This window comes from Tiliqua scincoides, chromosome 3 (genome assembly GCF_035046505.1).
Source record: "Tiliqua scincoides isolate rTilSci1 chromosome 3, rTilSci1.hap2, whole genome shotgun sequence".
Lineage (NCBI taxonomy): Eukaryota > Metazoa > Chordata > Lepidosauria > Squamata > Scincidae > Tiliqua > Tiliqua scincoides.
In genome coordinates this window covers 193,429,209-193,455,251 of record NC_089823.1, presented here as the reverse complement: position 1 = coordinate 193,455,251, position 26,043 = coordinate 193,429,209, and the positions used below count along the sequence as shown (strand labels likewise).

Below are 26,043 nucleotides of genomic sequence, written 5' to 3'. Positions count from 1 at the left end.
ATTGCAAAATGTTCTGGGAATGACGTGGAAGGTGTCATGGTGGAACACCATCAATCAAAAACGTGGCCTCTTGCAGCTGAAGCAGTACTGATATATCCAATTGAAAAACAGGCACACATTTTAGTTTTGCTGTAGCATCAATGTGATCTGAAAACATCTGCCACCACATCGCCATATTCCCTTTGAATGGAAATAAACTATACTTACACCATGTTAAAGAGTTCTCCTAAAAAGGCACAAAAGAAAAAAGGGAGGGAGGGAGGAACTTGCTGCCAGAACAAATATCCTGCCACACTGCTACTTTTCAGTCCTTTTATGTAGATTTAGGGCCAGTTTCCTTTATTTTGTACACTTGCTCAGCTTCTCTGCATTTTGGCTGTGCGCTGCATTCTTTTTGAACAACCTGCAAGCTGCAGCTCAAAGGATTTTCAAATGTCAACTGGTAAATCTCTGTTGTAATGTTTAAGATAAATGCTTTGGATTTGAATAGAGGAAAACTTCAGGAAGAAGAGAATGTGTCAGAGCTAGGACCTAAAACGGAGGCCTTCCCACGGCTATAAGTATTGAGTTCAGAGCACAAAAGATCACCTTTCTTTGGCAGATTTAAGTGAAGCAGGGAAATCATATTCAGTAATTTTATTTCTTTAGCGTGGCATTGTAACAATAATACAGAAGGAAAATACTTGAGAGTGCCTAATGCTGAACTGCAAGGTTTGTGGTTCCCATAGGCAGATTTATTAAGGTTGATTTAGGTTATGGTGGGAATTAAATGCACACACAAAGAATAAAAATCTAGCTCTTATATTTGACAGCACAATTCAGTACGCTGAAGCAGATTTTGGTCCTTGAAACCTGGTACTGATTGTACAAAATATAACACAGCGGATCTCCAGTGTTCTGCCCACGATGAATATGAATTAGCTGCTGCAACCATTTTTATATTATAGATCCATAACTATGAATGCTTTGGGTACAGCAACATAGTCTGCATAAAAAACAGCTGCTCCTTATGTATCGCATACATTTTCTGGGTAAAAAGAATGTTAAAAAAACAAAAAAAACACCCAGTCTTTTAAAAATTGAATTTTAATCACAGAAATGCATAGGGGTGTCTTGGGAACTGGCAAATTGACATTAATTCCCAAATTTAGGATTTTTAACATGCAGCACTTCCCAGCCCAAAGTAATGCTAAAACAATTGTTGTAGGAGGAGAGAATTTTGCTTGCTGAAACTCACGGATATTTATAGCCACCAGTGTGCAGTCAGAGAACAGGAAGACCTTCTTCAGAAAAGCACTGCCAAGGGACAACATTAGCCAGACTGAGGTAGATCTGGACAAGTACTTAAAAACCAGCATAACTTTTTGAGCGTGGGGTATTTGGGGGGCACTTGGGTATTTGTCCTTAGCAGATGAGCACTAAAATAAATAGGGAAAGCTATGTGGGACTGCCTTTTTGGCAGGTTTTCTTTTGATACAATTTCAAGCCATTTTCAATGACTGTTTGGTGAGGAATACTTAGAAATAGCAAGCTATGTGGACAAAGACCACCAAAACTTCCCAGTTCCTCAGGCAGGGCACCAAATGCTCTCCCCTGCCTCCCCAGCTGCTAATCAGCCACCTCCTCGGCCACTTCTCCTCCTTCTCCTACTTCCTGGATTTTTTTTTTTTAAAAGAGGGCTGGAGAAGGTTAGTTATATCTAAATCTCATCAAGATCAACAGACTAAAAGCATCCAATTGAAAGCTTCAGTAAAGTCCAATTTGGGACTTAAGTGCTTCTAACTTTTACTATGTTTCCCCTACGGATGTTGAGATACTATTAATGAATGAACTTTTTGAATGTTTTAACACATGTTAACTAAATACCCTTACTGGAACCAAAGGGTATTTCTAAGCTGAAGCAAACACCAGCGGGAGAACAACCAATCATGTGATGATAGAAGTGTTTGTATGGAACACCATATAGCCTGAGTGGACCGCCTTCTTTTAAATGTGTGGGAATGGTACATCCCCAATTTATCTCTACAAAAGGACTTCCATGTGATTGTGTGGATAAGATAACCTATGTCGGAATTAGTTCACTTTTGGACACCTGCCTACAAGGCCAAGGTTGAGGATATTTGTGCACAAGTTCACCAGCTGTTTTGGTAATGCAGAGTGTGTGAGTGCAGAGTATGAGCATGTGCGTGCCAGACACCAGTGCAATGTATCCAAATCTTGTGCTTGATATGCCGTCCAGGTCATAGTCTATTTGCTCAAATGTTTCTCATTTTCTGCATTTGTTTTCTTTCTTTGTTCGTGTATTCGAATTATGCGCTGTTCTTTTTGACCAAGATTTCCCTTTGAAGCCAAGCAGCTGCGTCTGAGGTGAAGTCACTGGTCTGGCAGACTCACTACCATTATTATGACTTCCACAAATGAGAACCTCACATAAGCAAGGGTGAACATTGATAACGGTTGAAGATCAGATGGCCATGGTGGAGGGAGAAGAGTGGTTACAAAGCTACTATCCATCACTCTAGGTTTGCATCTAGGAGGATGCAAAACATGACACTGAATTTGGTCTCAGAGTATGGGAACCTACACTTGTGCATTTGAAACTCTGAGCTTTCTAGTATTGACTCTCTTAATTTTTTTGTTTTATTTTATTTTATTAAGAACCCCATTGGTCTTATAAGAAACAATAAAAAGACCCTTTGTTTAAAGAAGCATCCTACTTCTGTTTTACAGACTGTTTTTAAATAAGAGTTTTTTTTAATTCCACGTTCTTTTATTATGGAAACCCTAAAATCCTGTTTTTCAGTATAAAATTCTGACAAGGCTACCACTTCTCTATAATATGGCTCATGTAGTCCTCAGTAGGCAAGCGTCCTTGCTCTTCGGTCTCTTCCTTGGGAAGTGCCTCATTAGACCGGTGAAGAAGCCTTTCTTCCCGATTCTTTATTCTCTGCTCCATCCTTTCTAGCTGTCGCTTATACTGGTATCGCTGTTGGAAGAGGTCCTTTGCATAGTCGTAGAGCTGCATGTCCAAGTCATTCAGTTCTTCGATCCTCCGGATGGTGTTGTTGTCTACTTCCACTCCTCCTGCCCTTGTGCTGTTGTACTGCATGAACGGCCTGATGAATTTAAGATTGAAAGTTCTCTCAAACAAGTACTGTGTTTTCCTCTGGAACTCTGTCAAGCCAAAAAAGGCCATGTCTCTAAGATTCTTCTTGGCGCTCTCCAGGAGTATCTGTGCTCTCTTGTTTTCTGGTATGAAGGACATATTATAGCAGCCCACCAAGCTCAGGTCAGCTAACATCCTCACTTGGCGGTTGTTGGCTAAGTTATATGGGCAATCCATGAACTCCTGAAGGGTACAGCCTGACCAATCTGTGCCTTCATAGCACAATGGCAGCTCTTCAGGGGTTGGTGTCCGGCCATCACACATGTGCAAGGATGTTTTCCAGGTAGCTCCTCGCTGGACATGCCTCCATTCACTGAGGTAACGGGATACAGGATCTCTCAGTAGTGTGATGTAATAAAATTTCCTATAAGAAAGAGAAAAAGCATATCAGTATGCTACGCAGCACAAATGAATATTTTGGCACATTTGGATTTAAGGTACGTATAACTTATTATACAGTATAATATGATATAGGATGAGACAACTAACAATTTGCATCTAAATACTGTAGTGATTTGTCTCCTTTTTCCTCTAAGAACATCTTGTGATAAATCAGTTATATGGCAAAAGGATTACATTTCCCTAAACAAGAAAGAATTTTCCCATTTCAGTCATGTTTGATATTACTTTCCAGCAAACAAACTGCAGTATCAGAATAAAGTGCTAGAATTCAAATTATTCACCGTGGTCTTGAAGCTCTTTTGGTCTAGGGGTCAACTGGCATTTTGTTCTACCAAGCACTTTAAAAAGTCAGAAGAGGATTCAAAAGAAGAGAATTGACTTTGTGGCACTGGCCAATACACACTAAGATGAAATAACCACTACCTGTAACTTGTATAAAGTTGCAGGGGTAGAAAAATAGCTCAATTTACCTAGATGCATGTGTAACATCACATTTTAGCTAGCAGGAACCTGGGATTTTTAAATTCTTGGACAGTGCTATAACTTCCTGCCCTTCCTTAGTACATTTTTGCTTAGTACATTTTGCTGTGATCATTAACATCACATAGATCTCAGGCATCTCACAGCATAGAACTTCAAACAGAAGTTTCAGGAAACTTCATATAATCTCAAACACAATGCTTTTCTTTCCACAGACACTCTTCATACATCTAGCTGTGACTTATGAGATACTGAATAATATGCATGGATATATACAGCCCTAAACGCCCAGTTTTGAAAAGCCTCCACTTTCCTTAATACCAGCATGTACATTTTCCCATAAGTTATTGTTATGGTCGATTCCACTATTGTTCAAAGTAGCCGTTTCATTTAAAAGCAGTCAAAAGTCTTAAGCAGGAAATCCACCCGGAAACAACACTCAAGTCCCCACTTTCTAATAAGCCACAAAGGGCCTGAATGCAATGCCTCCCCCCTCCCCCCAACCACCAGAAGAAATTTAATTTAATTTAGTGGGCATTGGTCCAGAATGCATGTCTTCCACCTTCTGATTTTGGAAGCAGAGCAAACAGGAATGTCTGCTATTCAGACTCTCACCAAGCCAAAGATGTCACACTGTCTAATAAGGAAACATTTATGGGGAGGCGGGGGGTGGGAATCAAGCTCCCATTCATTTATTTTGCTTTTTATTTAATAGTAGCCCATAATAATAATTCATCTTCCCTGACCAGGATGCAGCTTTGATTTAAATCATCACTGCTATGAAACGCCTAAAAGGCAGGAATAAAATATGCCATGGGAAGGCTCAGGGCAATGGTGACGGTCGCCAGATGTTTCAATGACAGACAGATTCTAAACATTACAGCCTTTTAATTTAAAAATGGTGAACTCTGGTGGGTGCATTTTTATTTAGACCAGAGAAATTCCAAATCTCATTTTGTTTTGTTTTTTCCCATGGAGGCAATATTGTACAATTACTTCACCATTGCTTAGTTACGAGTTCTCAGTCTTGACTTGTGACCAGCTGCCATAGGTGATGATTAAGATGGTACAAAGAATCTAAATTCTGTGCCAGGGTAAGTCAGATTGGTGTTAACAAAACATATGTTCTACACGTTTATAGAATATGTGCAAATTAATTTCTTTTGCCCCGATGTGCATTATTAACTGCCAAACTAGATGAGATGATGCAGGTGGATGAACAGCTTTTGGTTAAACTTTTGTACACAGCAGCCATGGGGAGCCCAATGTGGATTGGGTCGGTGGCACTCGCAGAAGTTTTAACTTTCTCCCCATGCTGTTTTCCTCATTTAAATGATTTGTGTAGGATGATGTGTATGTTTGTTTTCCCCAGTAGGCTAAACGCAGCTGCAAGCGGGGGTGGGAAGGATAATTTTTATCAGGAAATACAACACTGATCTTTATTGCCTTGCCTCCTTGGAACTAAAAGAGCTAGTCTTGTTATCTCTGTTCTCTCATCTAATTTGGCCCTTATTTTGAACCAGATACCTTACATTTTGTGTAACCTCCTCCTTCTCAGTCCTGGACAAGTGGCCATCTCGAACTCAACTTCACATTAGTAAAATGGGAATAACCAAGCTTATGCCACAGGGTTATTGTGATGGTGAAACAATTTAAGCTGGTAAAGAGTAGTTAAATTTTTTTTAGCTAAATATATATCCTACAGTTACAAACTTGTAAAGTATAACATATTATAGACAAGGATTTGTAGTTTCTCTGATAATACATCAGGTAGAGTCACACTCAAAATACACGGGAACTAAGAGACTTGGAGCCCAACCTAATAGTGTGTTCCGCCAACATAGCACACTTTCCAGCTGTTGCAAATGCAACAGTGCTAGACAGTGCAGCCTGGCCACTGCCAGAAGCGACAAGTAGCTGGGTCCACATGGCGATGGACTGCAGATGCCCATCACCTCAGGTAAGACAGTGCAGGGGCAGAAGGAAGGAAGGGACTACTTCGATGCTGGTGGTAGTGGCTAGTGCAGGTCCCAGGACCCTTCAAAGTTATGCTGATCTGACAAATCTGAGCATTGAAAATGCAGCAGCTCAGAGAACCAGACCTGTTGTCATTAAAACACCTCTGAAGATTCTCTTCCTCCCCTCCCAACACTCAGTCACACCTTGTTTTTTGGTAACCTTCAGCCACAGCCTAATTGTGCTCTATCTTGTAAGTGTTTCCACTTCAATCCATCACGCCTGTCAAGAAAGAGAGACAGAATGGAGAGCCACAGGAGTGGATCTGTAAACAGATAACCCCAAAGCTGAAGGAATGACATGCCTCTGTCTGATCATGCCCCTGCTTCTTTAAAACACAATTTCAGCCCCTTGTACTTATCCAGGATTCCTATCTACAGAAAATTCAGTTTTAGTTAGATAAACAACATCAATACTGTGTTTGGAATACATGCAAGAGAAGGCAAGTTTAGCTTTGCCTATACTACAACCAATAGGGCAGAAGGTCATTCATCCACAATGTTTACTCTTGGTGCTAATGGTTGGTGATGAATTATAAAAACCAGCAGGACTTACACTTTTGCAAAAACATGCTGGTATTCTAAGCAACCAGAGCAAACTTCCCTGCATAGGTCTTTGTTCCACCCAAAGAAGAGTGTAAGGAAAACTCTTGCTGCTTGGGCTAATTTGTCCTCTAGCTTCATGGAAGCAATTAAGTAAATTATGGTGCACTTATTGATCCCCCCTCCAAGGTGACCCCATGCACTAAGCACAGTATCATTTAATGAGCCATTCTCACACAGGGCCAATCTGCCACGGAAAGGAAACCAGGATTCTCTGTTGACTCCTGAGTTACCATTCAGGCTGCCTGCCATTCTAAAGGAGCTGAACTGGTGATATAAAGGGACTGTAACCTGAGAAAACAATTTAAACCTACAGCAAAGAACAGAGCCCTGCTACCTGGCCCTGCCAAGAGCCAGGATGGAACTGTCTGCTGCGGTATAAAGCTTTTGATAGAAAAAGTCATTGTTTAGCCAGTCACAGCTATCTGTTCATTGTGCCCTCACTTCTACTCTATACAGTTATTTGATAAGTAGGAAATAGACTCCCTTGACAAAGAAGGAATTGCTTTAAAAACCACTTCTTCGTAAGTCTCCTTTACCCTTTGACACCACACAGTTCGATTTCCATTTTCTCTCCTCCTGCCTTACATAACAGCCCTCCTAAGTTTGAATGCAATTTAATACGCAAATAATGACTGGCAGCAAATAGGTCTAATTTTCCTCAACCTGTTTCCTCTCATATGGTGTTTATTATGTCTCTTCCTGCTTCCCCCCCCCCCCCACAAAATAAAATCCCCAGCCTCCTGAATGTCACCAGGGTGGAAAGAACCAATGTTTCCCTTATGTTTATGTGCTTGCTTATGCAAAAATAAAATGGGCAACGTTAAGAAAAACCAAAGACATTCTGGCCTCCTTCCTTTGGTCATGAACAAAATCCTCCCTCCCAATACACTCTTCCTGTTTCATATTCCCAGTAGTCTGTATATCCAGTGAATGTGTACTTTGGTAGCTGCATTTATTCTGAAAGTTTTTCCCTCTTTACTTTTTTTTTTTTTTAACTTGATGGACAATATCCCTGGGACATTAAAAAGATGAATTGTTTATGATGTGAAATGTCGAGCAGCTTCAGGAACACACTCCTCTGCTCACAGGTCATAACTCACTGAATGCTTTCTGTGGTCCTGTCATATGCCTTATACTGATCCAACAGATAACACTGACTTTGTGTTATGTAACCAATTGTGGTTTGCTGGGGTACCAGGATGAAAGACTGACACCTTATGGGAACTGTATACTGGAGAACAAGCAGGGGAGCAATATGGAGAAGGAATAACTAATACTTTAGTACTGTCATTGATACTGCAAGATGCTTTTTGAAATGATAAAGTAAGTCAGAGAACAAATTATGACTACTTTAAACTAACACAATTTTATAAGATAATTTACTATTTACAAAAGGACTTAGCAGTGAATCCAGATGTTGGCGACTTAGGAGTATGGATGATTCTCTTTCACATATGTTATGGCAATGCCCAGTTATTGTGAATTTAGGGCAGTCATTTTGAACCACTGTGCCGTGGTACACTGGTGTGCCATGGATGGTCTGCAGGTGTGCTACAGGAATTTGGGGGAAGGATCAGAAGGGCCACTGGCGGATGTGAGCCCCTGCTTTCAGTGTGATGTGCCTTGTCAGTTTTCCAAAAACTGATGGTGTGCCTTGACAATTTTAGTGCCTTGTCAGTGTGCCATGAGATGAAAAAGGTTGAAAATCACTGATTTAGGGGGAGAAGAACTTAATATTATTCAAATAGTGTAACTGTGATATTTACAGATATGTATGTAGCTATTTACCTGAGATTTGGAGATTAACAACGGTTCAACGAAAGTGGACTCTCTGCGCCTTCACAATGGCAAAAAGACTTACAGTACTGAATTGGAAGGAAAGTTGCCCACCAACTTGTGCACAATGGATAGGTGATCTTTTGTGCCTATCAGTTTTCGAGTGAATGGCTTATAGGCGGCAGTTGCGCATGGACAAATCTGAAACTATCTGGAGGCCATTCCTCAATAAAGCATTTAAAATTGTGTGTAATATGTAGATACATTTATTCAATATTTTAGACTGTTGATATATCCATTTTTCTTTTAGGGTAACTGGTAAATTTATGACCACATTTATGTATGGGGTTTTTTTTTTCCTGTGTTACAAAATAAAATAAACAAAAAAAATTTGTAAGAATATCTAGCGCAGAGTTTCCCAAATGGTGGATCATGACCTGATTTCTGGTGGGCTGTCAGGACACTGAGGGTAACATGGCAGATGAACCAGAAGTTCATTGTGGCTTCTTGGTCACATGCGTGGGACCCGAGTCACTGGCATGTCTTGCCACTTTTCCAAAATATGTGTCATGCTGGTGCATCGTGACACAGTTTGGGAAATGCAGTGTGACATGACCGATGACATGGGAGGTGCATGCAAACCAGAAGCAACTTCTGGGTCATATGCCATTTTATCCTGCAGTGTCCTGGCTTTGGCAGGCCCCTGATCCACTGGGGCCCACCAGACCCACAGACAATGCAGCAGGTTGCCATGGTGAGACATTTTGGAGCCTGTGATTTAGCATCCTTCAAATCTGAGTGCTAAGCCTCCAAAACTCTCACAACAAAAATAAAATATATATTTTTAAAAGTGCCTGCTAGAGTCCTATAACATTTAGGGTGCAATCCAGAAAGCACCCTGGGCCAGCACAAGTCCCTTACACCGTCTGATGATTGTCACAAAAGTGTCGTGAAGCACTTTTGTGACCACTTAAGTCGTTCCTCCTCTTGAGGCCAGCTTACGTCCATGGCATTACCCAGGGTACAGCACATGTCCGTGGCATTACCCTGGGTGCAGCATTACCTGAGGTAAAGGGAAGTGATTCCCCTTGCCCCGGGCTGAGCCGCTTTTGGCCCCAACCGTGCTCTGGATGTGGGGCAGGTTTGCAGGTCTGCCTGTTCCAGGGTTAGGATTAGGCTGTTAAAGTACTAAGTGGTAAGGTTTCACATTTCTGCTCACCTTTCTTGCCACTGGAAGTGTTCCACCATCATAGGTGAAGTTGATGAGAGGAGTTCCAGCCTTTCTTTCTAGCTTGGAGTTGAAGGACAGGATTGAGGCTGTGCTGGATTTGAGGGCACAGGGCAATTACAGGGAAGATCCTCAGCCACTTCTCCAGCTCCAAGTTGCAAATTGGTCATTTTGGTGCTGAATGGATAAAGTGAAGCATTGGGAGGACCCAAAGGGGAGGCTTACAAGGTGATGGTGGACAGCAGTGGATGATTCAAAGGTAAGCAGAATCATGAGCAGGCCCTTCAACAGGCACAAGCTCTCAGGTCATGCTCAAGCTGGCCAAACCCTGATGCCTCCGCTCTGTAGTGGCCTGATTAAAGGTATAATTTATCTGACATGCACTCAAAAAATAAAAATTTTAAAAAAGGCAAACAGAAGGAATACCCAAACACTCAATCACTCACCCACATGTTGAAAGAGTGCAACCCCTTTGTAAGGTTGTTACTGTTTCAAAAAGGAGCAACACACAGCTCCAAGTCCACTTTTAGTTCCAAGTGTCCTCCTCTTGGTCTCTAGATATACAAGTGTAACAGTGATACACTTGTATATATTACTGGAAACCAAAAAGAATACTACTGGTGTCATAATTTCTGTTCACATCATTTACTTCTGGTGTCTAGCAATGTAGACCAGTGGTACTCAAACTTTTCTGGCCAGTGGCTCCCTTGACCCCCGTGGCTGTTGGCCATGACTCCCCATCATGTTCCTGAGGGCTGAAGTGACATCATTAAACAGGAAGTGCCCAGAAATATTAACTATATTAAATAAATTAAATATATTATATTTATTATAATATAATATTAAATATTACATATATAAACTATATTAATATTAATTATATTAAGCATATCATTAATTAGATGCAGATCTTAAAATATATTATTAATCCACAGCAATATACATGCTTTATCAATTATCAGCTGCTGATCACTGTTGGAGACAGGATGCTGGAGTAGGTAGATTTTGTCTGGTCCAGGAAGACTCATTTTTTTTAAACTTTGTAAGCATACCAATAGAATTGTTTTATCAAACGAACTTTGTGAACAACCAGTCTGACCAACATTACACACACACACCCCTGTGGATCACAATGGGCAGGGCGGCAGCAGCCACTCTTGCAGCTGAGCAACTCCCGTTTCTTCTGCTTTAAAAAAAAGCACAGACGATGGGCAGAAGACGGGCTCGTATTCTGCTCAGGTGTGTGACTATCGCTGCGAGAGGACATCCTACGCCTCCCCTTTGAGTTTCTGGCGCCTCCCTAAAGAGCCATGCTGCACAGTTTGAATAAAACTGATGTAGACAATTGCACCAAATACTGCCTGGAAATGGGAGTTTCCTGCCTTCCCAACAAACAGCAGCCCAGAGATTGCATTGGTGTGCTGAGGAATCCTTGAGTATACTGGGTCAGTGAACAGAAGAGCCAAGGAGGTCAAGACAAAGGAAGCTAGTATGCAGTGGAGACAGAATGTTGGACTTGAACCAAGGAGACCCGGAGCCAAACTCATGGAACTCACTGGGTGGCCTTGGGTAACTCCCTCTCTTTCAGCGTCACTTTCCCATCTGTTAATTTGGGTATATTAGCAAGTGACCTATCTAGCAGCACTGCTGCGAGGAAGAACCAGAGAAGGACTATAAAGCACTCATTATTTAATTACCAGCATTCAGTGGCTGAAAATCCGAGTACTGTAGTATCAGATCAAAAGAGAACACATTTGTGTAGAATTAAAATTACTCTCTTCCAAAATAAAACAAAGACTGGGGGTGGATAGATTTGCCAGATGGCGCTGTAAATCATCTCTGTCTGCTTCGGAGCTTCCCCCTCACTGGCTAGGCTATGCTCTTGAATGATTTACTATAAAGAGAGTCAAACAACAGTCCTTTGCAAATATGCAGTAAAATGCCTACACAGCTACTGCAGTGGTTTTTGAGGGTTATTCCACTGATGGCTGCCACTACACATCTCCCATTAGTTACAAAGAGCTACGCACAGGGACTCTGCTGAAACCTCACTGAAATGGATGGAAACTGAGCCAGCATTGCTGAGTGGAATTTACAGTACCCGAGAACAACATCTGCTCCTTCTAAGTCATTTCTGCCCAATGTTGCATATACGCAACAGGGATCAAATGTGTACACCTGGGCAGGTTCTATGAAAGGGGCGTAAAGGGGGTAATTTGTACCCAGGCCCAGGGTCAGAAAGGGGGCCCAGGAGTCAAAGGAGGGGGCCCAGAAAGTACTTGGGAACTTACATTTTCCTATCTCACCTGGGCTCCAAAGACTATTCTGGCAGTCACCACCCTCCCCCTGCCCAATTTTGCACCCTGTTCTTCCTGCCCCCATTGCCTCCTCTCCTTTTGGTAAAGGGCCCCCCCAAAAAACTGTGTACCCCCTGATAAAATTCATCTCAGAGGCCCTGCACCTGTGGGCTGGGCAGAAGTGGGTTAAGAAGCTGACAGAGGGCTAAGCTTGCTAAAAAGAAGTCCACGCCTCAAGACTAGCACTTAGCTTAATGGAAGGAACTCCTTATATACTCCCAGTTTTGGCACAGCAACACACAAACCTTATCATCAAAGGAGGCACGGTCCTGCTGTTTGCACTTTGGACTGCAAACAATGCCCTTTGCTGTCAAAGACAACACAGGCAATCACTGCACATGTGGTTTTGCAAACAGCCAGTGAGCATGAAGGAAACATCTCCAGAGGTGTTCAAAGTGGTGGCTAAGACTTCTTCTTTGAAAGCGCAATGGGAAAAAATGGCTCAAAATATGAGATTGCTGTGCAGAAGGCAAGCAGCATGAAAGCACACTGCAGATGGATCGTGGCAAAACTATTCATTATTCTGGTAGAGTACCCAAGACCACTGCTTTCTGAAAACGTGATGAGAGACGTTACGAGCCTCATTAATCATTTTTCACAAACTGCTGATCTGGAAACAGCAGGGCAATTCATGGTTTCAGCCTCATTTGCCTGAAAATGCCACAGCACTTTTTGTTCCGAAATTAAGGTTTTCCTCCTGCTTTTTGTACAGAATATGGCATGTGCAATAGCTTTATGACACATAGTACTACAGTATTAGGGTATCTGAAGCATCTGCAATCTGGTTCAAGCATGTGGAGTAACTGGCAAAATAAACTGCAGCAATATTTAAGTAAGAGTAGCAATGAGGGAATAGTCACACCCAAGGACATCTCTGAAATGTCCAGTAATGTGATGGCAAAACTGGCTAGCTAAACAATTTTAAGAGCATAAGAACTGCCCATGCAAGATCAGGCAAGGGATTCATCCAATCATATGCTCCTGTACATTTACTTGTAACTTTAGGTTCATGTGAGGGTCAGGCAGAAACAGTCTTTATGCAAAAAGAATTCAGCAAGGCGGTATTCCTTCTCTTGCAGCAGTTTCCAAACTGTGGGTCAGGCCCACAAGTGTATCATGCCCCAATTCCTGATGGGTTGTCGCTCACCAAGGCTAGGATGCTACAGGGCAAAATGGCGGATGACTTGGTAGTTGCTTCAAGGTTGTTCCCCCCAAGTCATTGGCCGCATTGTGCCCTGTTTCCCAAACTGTGTGTCGTGACAGTGGGTCTTCTCTCATTCTGCCTTCTCTCTACCCCTCCCATCTCTCTTGCTGACTTCTGGCAGGTCTTCCTGTCAGCATTCTCAGCAGCATGCTGAGTAGCGCATTTCTGGAGTGCCTTTTACTACCTGAGCTTTGACTTCTCTATGGCAGTGCCAGCAGAAGAGGAGCACCAACATTGTGCAGAAAGCATAGGATGCTTGGGCTCTTAGTGAAGGAAATGTGAAAGATGACATGCTAGTGCCAGACTAAGCTAGTGAAAGGAGCAATGGTTGACAATACTGCCACTTTTTCCATAGTTACTTGGGAGGTTATTTGTTTTCATTCTAGGAGTGCACACTAAACATCTATTGAGGAAAAACTGAAGTCCCCTCTCCCAAACTGTTTTATCTCTATGGCCTACATTCTTTTAAGTGTGAAAACAATGACTTGTTGCGGCCAGGAAACCTAAATTAATTTCTACAAAAAAGGTCTTTTCCTTTTAGAGAAACAACGATAGACGCAGTTTTCCAGAAGACTGTTAAGTGTCTCTTTCTCTGGATCTAGTAGTTTATAATTAGCACCTAGCCTTGTGTGTTTTGAAGCCCTGACATACAGCCTGAAATCTTTTATTTCCCCCAAGTTCCCAGTTGCAACCTGAAAAGCCTTCTTTGACATACAGGTTGTCCCTCATTATCCACTGGGGTTTTGTTCCAGAACCCCCAAAAATCCTTGGATAAAAAATCAGTGGAAAAATAGATTTAAATCCTTGTATAACAAGGTTGGACCTATACGGTCCTTGAATAGGCAAATGCAAGCACCCTTCCCATTTTATAGATAATAAAATTCTCCTATTCATATAACCTTCCAGTGCTGGCACCAAGTTGCTACAGAGCCCTGGGACAAACCCCTGGCCTGCTTCCCTATGGAACCCTGACTGTGCCAAGATGCTACCTCTGTTGCTAGTACTGAGGATTCAGGGGTCCTCTCATGGGGTGGACCCATGGCCTGTGCCTGACCTGAAAGATCCCTGACATCACCCCATCCCCCTCATTCATAATGTCTACCTTGTAATAGTGCATGCTAAGCTAAGGAACCTTTGCTGCTTCTGCACCACCATTCCCCATTGGCTTTTATAAGATGCTGGAGAGGACATATACAGTCAGTTCTCTTCATACACAAATGCACTATCTGCAAGGGGCATAATAGCCACCTATCTCTTGCTATGTTCTTGTTATCTGTGAATACTGTGCCAGTGCACTTGGGGTGGGGGGCTCAGCACAGCTACGAGTAGACAGGCCCCACTACCTTCGGCACCATCTCAGGGACTCCAGCTGAACCTTCACAACTCTGATGAAAGGCTGATGATGAGAGATCTCTGGAAGGCTATCTGAGGGCTACTCTGGGGCAAGGTGCAGGAAAATGAAGAGTGAAACTACCCCTTCCCCATTGCTGAACTCTGAGACCTCGTTGTTGGGCCAGCAACCTTCAATGAGTTGAGGGATAGCCAGCACAGAAGAGGAAAGATCAGATGTTGATGAGCCTTCACTATCACCCAGCCCCATAGACTTCAAGATTCAGGTTCATGAAGTTCATAGAGCAGTGGTTCTCAAACTTTTTAGCATTGAGACCTACCTTAAAAAAAAAAAGTTTAACTTTACTGGCTGTTCAAGTCTCTGTGGCTACATTGGTGACTGGGCAGCAGTGCTCACCGCACAAGCAGCAGGTGGTTAAAGCCTTGATGCACTGTGAGGCCTCCCTGAGGGGGGAGGGGAGGTGGCTGGCCTGCACAGCCTTTCCGAGGGGACCCTTGTGGAGGCCTCAGACCAGAAGCAAGGTGGGGTGTCACCCGGCTCCCCCTTTTTGGGTTGACAGCTCTTTCCTATGTTAGGAGCAGGGGCTACTGTCAGCACATCCTCCTGCCTGCACTTCCAACTACCTTGTCATCCCATGCCTCCTGGTTTACGTAGGGCAGGCCCCTCCCTTTCCCTCACAGGGGTGGCACAAAAAGGGTGTGTCTCTGGGACTGCCCTCTCCTGGGACTAACACAACTCCTCTTCTTCCTCCCTCTGTCTCCCTCCCACCTCCTCTCACCTGGAGCTGCCAGGGTTGTTCCTGAGGTGGCTGGTGAGGCTGCTGCCTCTGCCCTAGTCTCTGCCTCTGGGGGGTGGGCTTGCCCTGCCCACCTGGGTCCTGTAGCACTGCAGATGATATCAGGCGGTCCAGTTGTGGGCTCCTGACATCATAGCCAAGTGCCCTGCCCGGCACGTTGGGTCCCGGCTGGCTGGGCGTGGGAGCGCTCCCCCTCTCCCCCACTATGGGAGAGGGGTGGTTGCCTGGCAGCTGAATGGCCTGTGTTCTGTCTCCCATATCCATAACAGAGGGGGGAGCGGGAGGTTTGGTGCGCAGTGTTCCTCTGCGCACCAAACCTGCACTTTGCCACCCACAGGAGTGCCCAGGCGGCATATGGGGAGGTTGCCCCATGTTCCACCGGCTTCCTCCCTGATCCTCTGGCCCAGAAGCCTTCTCCCTGGGTAAGTTGGGGACCTGTGGGAGGAGGGGAACTCCGACATGCACATGCCAGTTTCAAAAGGAACAAAAATTGGGTCATGACCCATGGGCAGGCCACAGACTCAGTTTGAGAACCACTGTCATAGACTATATGGTGAAGAGGGTCCCCTGGAACCTAACCTAATTTTTTCCCGTAGGCTCAATGACTCAGCATCCGCTAATTCAATATCCACTAGGTTTTCCATGAACCTAATCCTAGCGGATAAAGAGAAATGACTGTACTTGCTATATGCTTGCTTTGTTTCACCACAAACAAGGTCTCTCTTTACTGACACTAATATGTTGTGTTTGTTCTGCACGAAATAGTAAAGCAAGTTCAAGTAGAACATTATTATTTCCTTCAAATATCTCCCAGTATATGTACTACTGGGGTTAACCCTATAACAAGCTGTGTGTCTTAGGGCACAATTCTAACCAACTTTCCAGCACTTGCATGTCTGTGCCAGTGGGGCATGTACTGCATCCTGCAGTTGGGGGCAGTGATGGAGGCCTCTACAAGGTGAGGCAATGTTTGTTCCCTTACCTCGGAGTTGCATTGCCCTTACCTTGGTGCTGGAAAGTTGGTTAGGATTACACCCTTAATCATCTTGGCTTGATTATTAAAAACCAGAAAAAACAATGTAATTAATAAATGTAATGTAATTAAACAATGTAATTAAACATGCTTGAAAAAGATTTATATTTTGCACACAATTTTAGATTTCGCCTTCTGATTGGATAGGATGATGGGAGGTTTGCTTAGCTTGAACACAGATGCACTATTAAGTGTCTGTATCTGTAAGTTGTTTTTGCAGTTCTATGAAGCAATTTATATTTAGGAACTCAAGTCACTACAGACAGTCCATTTCCCCCAGATGAAAAGAAAGCACACCATAGTATTTAAAATGGAACAGGGGAAGAATCTGATTGCCGTTCATAAAATGTGAATGTGAGCATGTCATTGCAAACTTATTTTTGCATACTGGTTTCACAAAATGAGCTATCAATGTGACCTTTATATGTAGATGACTGGGATTCACCATTCAGCAGGAACTGTAACAGGGAGGCTCTTTCACATGGGATGACACTGTGTGCATACATGTGTACGCATAGAAAGGAAAAATTAATTTGTGTGAAATTGGCAAGGTAAATTAGTGCCCAATCCTATCCAACTTTCCAGCAATGATGTAGCTGTGCCAACTGGGCATGCACTGCAACTGTGTGTGTGTGGGGGGGGGGGTCATCGAAACCTCCTCAAGGTAAGGGATCAGTTGCATTGTGGCTGCATTGGCGCTGGAAAGTTGGATAGGATTGGGCCCTGAATCTTGTTAGCCAAATTAGAGGGGACAGTGGGTTGTAGCAACCTTGTAACAAAGCAGCATAATCTGCATGCAATATGCAGTAACATGAAGAATCAGTCCTTTAGTTATGAGAAACTGATTCAGAATTCTGCAACTCATATATACATTTTCTATTTAATGAGCTAGCCCACAGCCTGGCATTTTGAGAAAATCTGCACACAATAATAGATTTTCAAATAACCACAACAATAACAGTATCATAAAATATCCAACCAAAATAAACTGGCACAGATCTGGTATATGATAAACCGGAAGTCTTCCATATGTTTTAATATAATTTTAGCTGCAGACAGAGAAGAGGATGCTTCTAAACTCGTGTAATTCTGGCATGATGCTACTCCAGCAAATATCCGCTAGATGGCACTTTGATACTTTGGAAATCTAGAAGATGAGAAGGACATTCTCAAACACCATACAGTCCCTTCTCAGAGAGCAGAAGACTGCAGTGTTTCACATTATTACAATACATTTACTTCGGCTCTCATGGGGTTTGCTATGTGTCTTACATATTAAGGTCACAAGTGGAAGTGAATATAATTGGCTGTGGGGGGAAAAAAGGAACAATTGTGGAATGTCTCCATTTCCTACATCGGTCTCAGCTGTAAGACAGTAATGCCAGGGAGCTATCTGACAAGGATCGACGAGCAGAACCAACTGCTTTCAGGACACATCTGGGTACCAACTGCACGCTCTGCCTGCAAAACTAGGCACACCAAGCCAAATAAGTACATCCTCCCCAGGGGTACTTCCTGGCATAGCACAGCACCTCCCCTTTTGCAATGCAATATACACAAGACATGCCACTGGTGTTCACATTACATTAATGCTTGCAGGTTTTTGCATGACAAATTTATTACCTGTTAGAACAGGACATGCAAAGTTGCTTCATCTGGAATGAATGATTGACTTTAGCATTCTAAACGTGCTGCAGTAGGAGTCTGGTAAACAGAGTTTTGCAAAAGGGGAATGACTCCTGGGATTTCAGTTGAGGAATGTGGAAAGGACAGAGAAAAAAACAAACAAACAGAAGTCAGGTCTCTTTGTGGTTTCTCTTTTTGAGCTAGTGTGGGAGCTGCACTACAAATAATGGTCTGCCAAATTTAGGTAAGACCCTATTGCTAGCAGCTGCTTGGTGGCAGTCTTGCCCCAAATCCCAGCCACCGCAAAACTGTCTAGTAGCCTGTGAGAAATTTTGTTATTCTTGGTTTACTAAAAGCTTCTTTTAAACTTGTTTCAAGTACACTGCACTTGGCCTATAGCAGGTAAGTCTCCCTTTGTTTCTTTCCAGGATTCCAACAGCTATTTCATACTGTAGTTGTGTTTAAGAGCCATAAGGAGGTGACAAATTTCAGAGGGGAAGGAAGGAAGTTCTGTTTTCATCTAAGGCACGTGTCTTGTTCCCCTCCAATATACAAAAGCCTGCTTATAATAGCTTATATACCTGCAACAACTGAAATAAGACAGTATCCTGGGGCTGCTGTTTACAATGTTGTGTCTGCCATGTTGGACAGGAGGCCTTCTTACATCTCAGTGCAAGGCAGCTGCCTCAATAATGCTTGCACAAAACATTAGGGTGTAATTTATTACCTGTGGGTTCCCCTCTCATTGGAAATAGCAATTCAAAGGATACACAATTCCCACTAGAGTCTGCTCACAGATTTTCCTTGAAAAAAACAATTGAATGGCCAATCTTGACTTAACATTTAACATGTGTACTTCTCCATGAGAACAGTTTCAAAACCATTCATATGAAGGCAATGTTAAGGAGGAAGAGGAACCCATGGTTAATGGTTGCAATTATAAAAGCAGCTTTCTGGCCACTGATGATCTACTACAGCTGTGAAATGTTGATCTTCAGATAAGAGCCCCTATATCTGCAGAGTTATTGAGTTACTACATATTGATCTTGTCTGTAAAGGCATTTTTCTTTGAGATTAAAGCATCTGAAAGCTAAAGAGTAGAGTTGTTTAGAGCCTTAGATCCTCTCCTTTTAACCTAGTATGAGCAGTTCTTATAGCCCTACTTTCAAATGTCAGGGGTCTGTGCTGTGCACTTTTTTTTTTTAAATTGAAAGGTAGATAATTGGAGATGGACAACATTCTCTCTATCTCTAAGACAGTGATTTTTAACATTTTTCATCTCACAGCACACTGACAAGGCACTAAAATGGTCAAGGCACACCACCAGTTTTTAGACAATTGACAAGGCAGACTGTGCTGTCAGTGGAGGGACTCACATCCCCCAATGGCCCTACTCATAAATGACCCTCTCCCAAATTTCCGCAGCACACCTGGAGACCATTTGCGGCACAGCAATATGCCATGGCATGGTGATTGAAAATGGCTGCTCTAAGAGGGGTGTGTGTGTGTGTGTGTGTGTGTGTGTGTGTGTGAGAGAGAGAGAGAGAGAGAGAGAGAATGAATCAACATAGGGCAAACCCACTTGGTGACATTGGCCCAGTTATGACCTCTCACCTACCTGAGTTTTAGAGGCAGCCTATCTATGAATGCCAAATACAGGAGAGAATAGCAACAGGATACAAGTATCTTCTTGTCTTCTGTGTGCCCAAAGGCACCTGGTGGGTCACTGTGTGATACAGGAAGGTGGACTAGATGGGCTTTTGATCTGATCCAGCATGGCTTTTTCTTATGTTTCTACCCCACCGGGCTGCTGTGGCCCCAAAATGGGATTATCACCACAGTTGCCTCCTTGAGAAACTTGAAGGATGGGTGGGGTACAAATGAGAGTAAGGGCACAATCCTAACCAACTTTCCAGAACTGGTATAGGTGTAACAGTGGGGCATGTGCTGCATCCTACAGTTGGAGGGGGGGCAGTCACAGAGGTCTCCTCAAAGTAAGACAATGTTTGTTCCCTTACCTTAGAGTTGCATTGTCCTTACCTTTGTGCTGGGAAGTTGGTTAGGATTGCGCCCTATATCATGTAGAATAGTGGAGGGCAGCCTAAGCCTACCTGATAAAGCCATGCCAGCAAGGTTCATGCTGTATCCTGCAGGAGAATTTCAGGCCGTGAAGGCCTCCTCAATGTAAGGGAACATTTGTTCCCTTGCCCCAGGGTAAGCCCTCACTGCCTAGTAGGGTCTACTTTGACCTGCATTAGTTATATATCTGGCGCAACTCTCAGGTGATTCAGGAAGGTGGATCAAGGCTGGAAACAGGAATAGGACAGAGGTGGTGCCACTGATGCTGATCCACCCCTTCCTGGCCATGATTCGCCCTCCTCTCTACCCCAGTCTCCTCTATTCCTTCAGGATCTGCTCACCCCCACTTTCCTGCACAGACTTGTGCTGGGACTCTTGCTCTGTCCTCTGCTGCACAGATCCAGCTGCTTGCCACTTACAGCGGCAGCCAGACTATGCCGTATGGCGTTCTGGAAGCATAAGGCAATGTTAGGATTGAGTCGTTAGGCTGAAATCCTAGACATGCTTACCTAGGAGAAAATCCCACTGAACTCAGTGGGGTCTATTTCTGAGCAGACATGCACAGGATTGCACTGTAAGACTAAGCAGTGAATCAAAACTTCCCAAGTTTGAATCTGATCTCTGCCATGGATTTACTACGCAGCCTTAGGGAAGCCACTCCCTCTGACTCTCAGCTCCCTAACACAGGGTAATAATAATTGGGTTGTTGAAAGAATTCGATCAAGATAAGATAAGTGAAGCACTTTACACAACCAGAAAATGCTAAACAAGCTCTAAGTATTATTGTTGTTAAATATATTTAAACATAAAAATTAAAGACATAACATTGCCTTATTTTAATAGACCTGACTTAGTAATATTTCTTTTCATTGCTAATTTAAGGGAAAGAGCTATGTGAAAATACAATGCTAGACTCTTTGTTAACACTTCCTTCTGTTCTGCCTCTAAGAAAAGGAGATGTGGGCATGGGTTGATGGATGCCACACCTCCTGTTGTTCAGCTGTGGGCAAAGTGTACTTTCTGGCATAGAACACATGCACAAGTCTAAGATGGAGCCAAAAACAGCAAAGTCCCTTCTTCACTGCCAAGATGAGCACAAGCCTGTCAGAGCAAAACATATTCCCAGATTAGGAAATGAGAATGAGAAGCAGGAGGGATGTGGGATATTAGTATAGAGACGATATTCATGTTACCAGTCCTGCCAAGAGGCACAGAATGCTGATAGCCCATGAGAATACGGTTCTCATGAGGAATATGCTTCAGCACCACCAAATTAAAAAATAAACCAAACATTTATAAATCACACTCGATTTATAAAATAATACCCAACTATAATAAATCATACTTGATATTCAAAAATTAAATGTGCATACTGCAATTTCAGTTATGATTAAAAGATCTACCAGAAACATAGTTAAATTCATTAATTCAGTCTGCACTTGCTACCTCAGGAGACCAGCTGCTCCCAGAATACAGGGCAGCAATATACAAACTTACATCTTGCTTGTGTTTGATCTAAACCTTTTGGAAGTTTCAATGATTTGGCTGTTAACATCTCTTAGGTGATAATTAGCCTCCAGGGGCAGCAAACAATGTTTGGGAGAGAAAATGCAGACTGGAAACATAATCAGCTGAGTGTTTTGCTTTGGGAAGTGTTCATTATTTCTACATATTAGAAGGAAGGAAGAGTGGGACAAATAGAGCTGATTCCAAACAGAAACCCATTTTTGCCTAAGCGTGCCAGCAATTAGAAGTAATCAGAAGAAGCCCAGCTGGATGTAAACTATTTAGTCTTCAAACTGGGTTGGTCTCAAGCACTGCTTGCTTGAATGAGTTCCAGTCCAAAGGCTAGTTAGCATGATTTGGCTTTGAAATCCAAAGCTTGCTTTGGGCTCTAACCAATATATGGGAGAGTTGAGGGGATCATTCATTTGTAAAGCGCAGGGTGTAAAGGTAGGCTTCAACTGAATGAGAACTGGAGCTGTCCTTTGTAAAATAATAATAATAATAATACAGGTATTTATATACCGCCTTTCTTGGTCATCAGATTTCTCCTCAGAACTTTAATTCAAGGCGGTTTACATAGGCAGGCTATACTAAATCCCAATAGGGATTTTTACAATTGAAGAAGATTCTGTCTTTCAAGAGCCACAACATTTCAGATGGATCTTTTATGATCTGGTATCACATTCTGGCCTCCATTTTCCTCCCACACAGGCTGACAGTGGCCAAAGAGCAGGTGGAATAACTCAGCATAACTTGTTAGCTGCTTCAAGGTCTTGCCGTTCATGGTGCCGATGACCTTGAACCGGCGACCTTCAGATGTTACCTTCAGGCAAACGGAGGCTCTACCCTCTAGACCAGACCTCCCAAGGGGCACTGTTGCAAAGAATCAGAGTATTTTTCCCCAGTTGGACAATGAAGATGATAAAAATTTGGTTTCATTATTTAATCAAGAGAGATGGATGTCCCCATAAGCAAGCAAGAAATACTGTCTAAGTTGATGCCTGTAATAATCGGCTAAGAATCTTCAATCAGTTGACAGGTTTTATGGATTTTGTGCATTCAGTTCTTAGCTGTAGTTTCATCTTGGAAGTGAAATCAGGTTGAACTTGAATTTTACCTCAACAAGAAATTTCTCAGTGCGTGCTGCTTTGAACTCCATACAGCTATGGTGGTATGAAAAACGATACATAAACCTCAGGCAGATCTCTTGAGAGGCATCTCAAGTCTTAGGGAAAAATGAGACTGTCAGGTTTTGTTGCAGAAACTACGACACTACAAGATGCAAGTGGTAGGATAAGGAGGGGATCCTCTGGAAGTGGTGCTTGAGACCTTCACAACTTTACTCCTTTTACATTATTCCCAAAGCTGAGCTGGTTATCAATACAGCAGTGCATGTCCAAAGCTCAGCTGGCATGCGAACTGAGAGGCAGTGGCGTTGCTAGGGAGGTGACTGGGGTGGGCGGCCCCAGATGTGGCACTCTGGAGGGTGACGGGCATGCCGTCCTTACTGTGGTGCCAACGAGTGGCGCTCCATGCTTTGTTTGGCACTGTAAGAGCTCTCCTGCCCACTCTTGGCTTTGACTAGCTGCAAATTTTGGCACTTTGGAAGTAGCTGATGGCGATAAGATGATGAGATGACATCATCATGTCACTGCCAACTTACTTCTGGGTGTCGTGTTTCACACCTACATGTCAGGCACCATCAACCCCAGACCCGCCATTCGTTCTCCAGAATTTATTCTTTTCCTCTACCAACACATGGAAACATAGTTGGGAGTCTGCTAAGAAAACAAATTAAATATGAAAATATTCAACAGGAGACCTGGCTGCTGGTCATAATTTTTTTTTTTTGTCTCCGACATAACTTTCTTGGCTGCAAGACTAAATCCAAGATGGAGTTAATGAGATAACAGGAAGATGGACTATGCATGACATAGTCTCCCATGGAAGGATAAACATTAGTTAATTGAGATCTCCTAATATGCACAGTGGGACACTGAAACCAAAGACAAAATCTTACAAGTTCCTTTGCTCCTGTATTAATTTTCTTTCAGTGAAGTCAAGGGCTCTCCTTCTACCTGACTGAAAGGGCTCAACTAAATATGCCAGAAATGTTAATTTATTGACAGGTTTCCTACTCAATTATCCTTTGAAGCCTCTCTCCTTTGTACGTATATCCAGGTGCTTATGTTCCCAGTCCCTCTCTCTTGTTCTTCCCAAATACGTTATTAAGCAGAATCAGGCATGGAACAAGGAATAAAGGAAAGAACCAAACAGGCCAAGATTAAAAAGAAGAAAGGCCCTTCATTGGGTAATTTCAGCAAAGAAATCTAGAAGAGAGAAGCACAGGGACAGCCCTGAAAGGAAAGTGAAAGAAAAAGTGTTCTGGGCACATGTGTGTGTAGAAGACTGTATGAATATAAACATATTCACTTACATATTAATGAGTTGAGTTAGAGAGACCTTTATTGTTCCAACAAAGAAGTCATAAACTAAAATAAAGTGTAAAATAAAAAGAAATAATAAATAAATAATAAATTTTTTTTTTTAAAAAAAAGGTCACACACAAATTTTAAGGTTAACATACAACAAACCATACAAATAAATCATATTACACCGGTCTATTTTCATACTTTTCTACAACTGACAAAAGGAAATTAGCAGTGCCCTGCAACACATCTACTGGGCCGTCATTTAATAAGCATACAATTTTCAACTGCTCTGAGAGCCCATTCTCTTCACTAGGTTAGATTCTAGATAGAGCGCATATCAGAATGAATTGGGCAAGAGAAAAATATATGAGAGAGGGTCTCGACCTGCAGCAAAGAACAAGGGCAATGCCAGTCAAGAAAAGGGACCTTATGATACCTTCCTGAGGTTACTGCCAAAGGAACAACATTAAATCTAGCTTGTGTAATTACACAACATTCCTTAGGATTAATCAAAAGAGTCAGAGCCATCTGATTGTGGGCTAACAGAATGTGGAAGTTTAAGGGGCAACAAGTCTGTGTGGCCTGGCTAAGGAGGATTTGAAATTCGATGACCACAAGCCTCTGTTTAACTTTTAAAAGGAGTTCTGTTTCCTAAGACAGGACCAGATGGTCGAATAGAAGACCCATAGATTCTATTTTCTTCCAGACTCTAGTGAGCCACACAGGGGTATCATGAGGTAGAGCAGACTATCCTGGCTAGTGTGGAAAAGGACATGCAACCAATACTTAAATGTTAGCTGCCACACCCTAGTCTCCAGCAATGATTGCCCCAGTTCTAAACAAGTGGCTGCATAAGGTGCACATCTAGGGAGACCCAGTATACCCCTAAAGAACTAAACCTGAAGATGCTCGAATGAACGGTTAATCGAGCTTAGCCATACTGGAGAACCATACAGGAGCTGCGGTATTACTTTGGCATTATAGACTTTAAGAACAGATGGAATATGACAATTGCCTTGGCTAAAGAAGAAACGAGTGATAGATTGAATGGTACAGTGGGCTAAGTTAGTTGACAACCTCTGATGGGCAGTCTATGTGAGGTTGTAATGAAAATTCACCTCTAAATATTTAAAGGCCTTAACTTGATCAATTTCCTCCCTTTTATAGACCATGAGTATGGATTCCACAAATTTGAGAATACCAAGATTTTACTCTTCCCATAATTAAATTCTAATTTATTAGCAATTAGGTAATCATGACATTTATCTAAAAGACACAGTAAACCTACACGTGAACAGGACATCAAAGCAGCGTCATCAGCATAAAGCAGCAGAAGTATGTGCTTTGAGCCCAGCTTAGGGGGATGGCCATCTACCTCCAAGAGAAAGGAAATCAAATCATTAAGAAAGAGTGAGAAGGGGGTGGGGAGCAAGCATACAGCTCTGCTCCACACCCTTTTCAACAGGAATTTTCGGGGTCAGTTTCCCTGAAGGAGGGCAGCGAGCTTGACAGACTGTGCCCAGATGCAGTTTTTTAATTAAAAGAAGCAATCTCTGCTTGATGTTAAGCCCACATAGCTTTTCCCATAAAATTTTTCTAACCACTGAGTCGAAATACATCTTAATGTGCTGTGTTATTTTGCATGGTTAAATTTACTTATAATGTTGCAGTTTCACATCATGATTAATATTGATGGATACTTGATAGTAAAAGTTGACTAGGGGCCCAATCCTATCCAACTTTCCAGTGCTGATACGGCTCTGCCAACAGGGCTTGAGCTGCATCCAGAGGTGAGGGGGCATTCATGGAGGCCTCCTCAAGGTAAGCGAACATTTGTACCCTTACCTTGGGGCTGCATCGGCACTGGAAAGTTGAACAGGATTGGGCCCTAACAGACTAATAAACTGCACAGAAGAAAAATGTTTCTTCATTGTGGTCCATAAGCTCTTAAGTCAATAGCCTATCCTTGACTTTTAGGTACAGCAT

At 42.7% G+C, this 26,043-nt stretch overlaps 1 protein-coding gene across 1 annotated transcript in view; it reads right to left on the bottom strand.

Moving 5' to 3' along the window:
- Positions 1-680: 680 nt before the first annotated feature.
- The window catches only part of HS6ST1 (heparan sulfate 6-O-sulfotransferase 1), a 216,046-nt gene continuing 190,683 nt past the window's right edge, over positions 681-26,043 (bottom strand). The window contains exon 2 of the mRNA XM_066621989.1: positions 681-3,530. Within this exon, the coding sequence (XP_066478086.1) occupies positions 2,822-3,530 (709 nt within the window). The 3' untranslated portion in view covers positions 681-2,821. The remainder of the gene's footprint in view (positions 3,531-26,043) is intronic.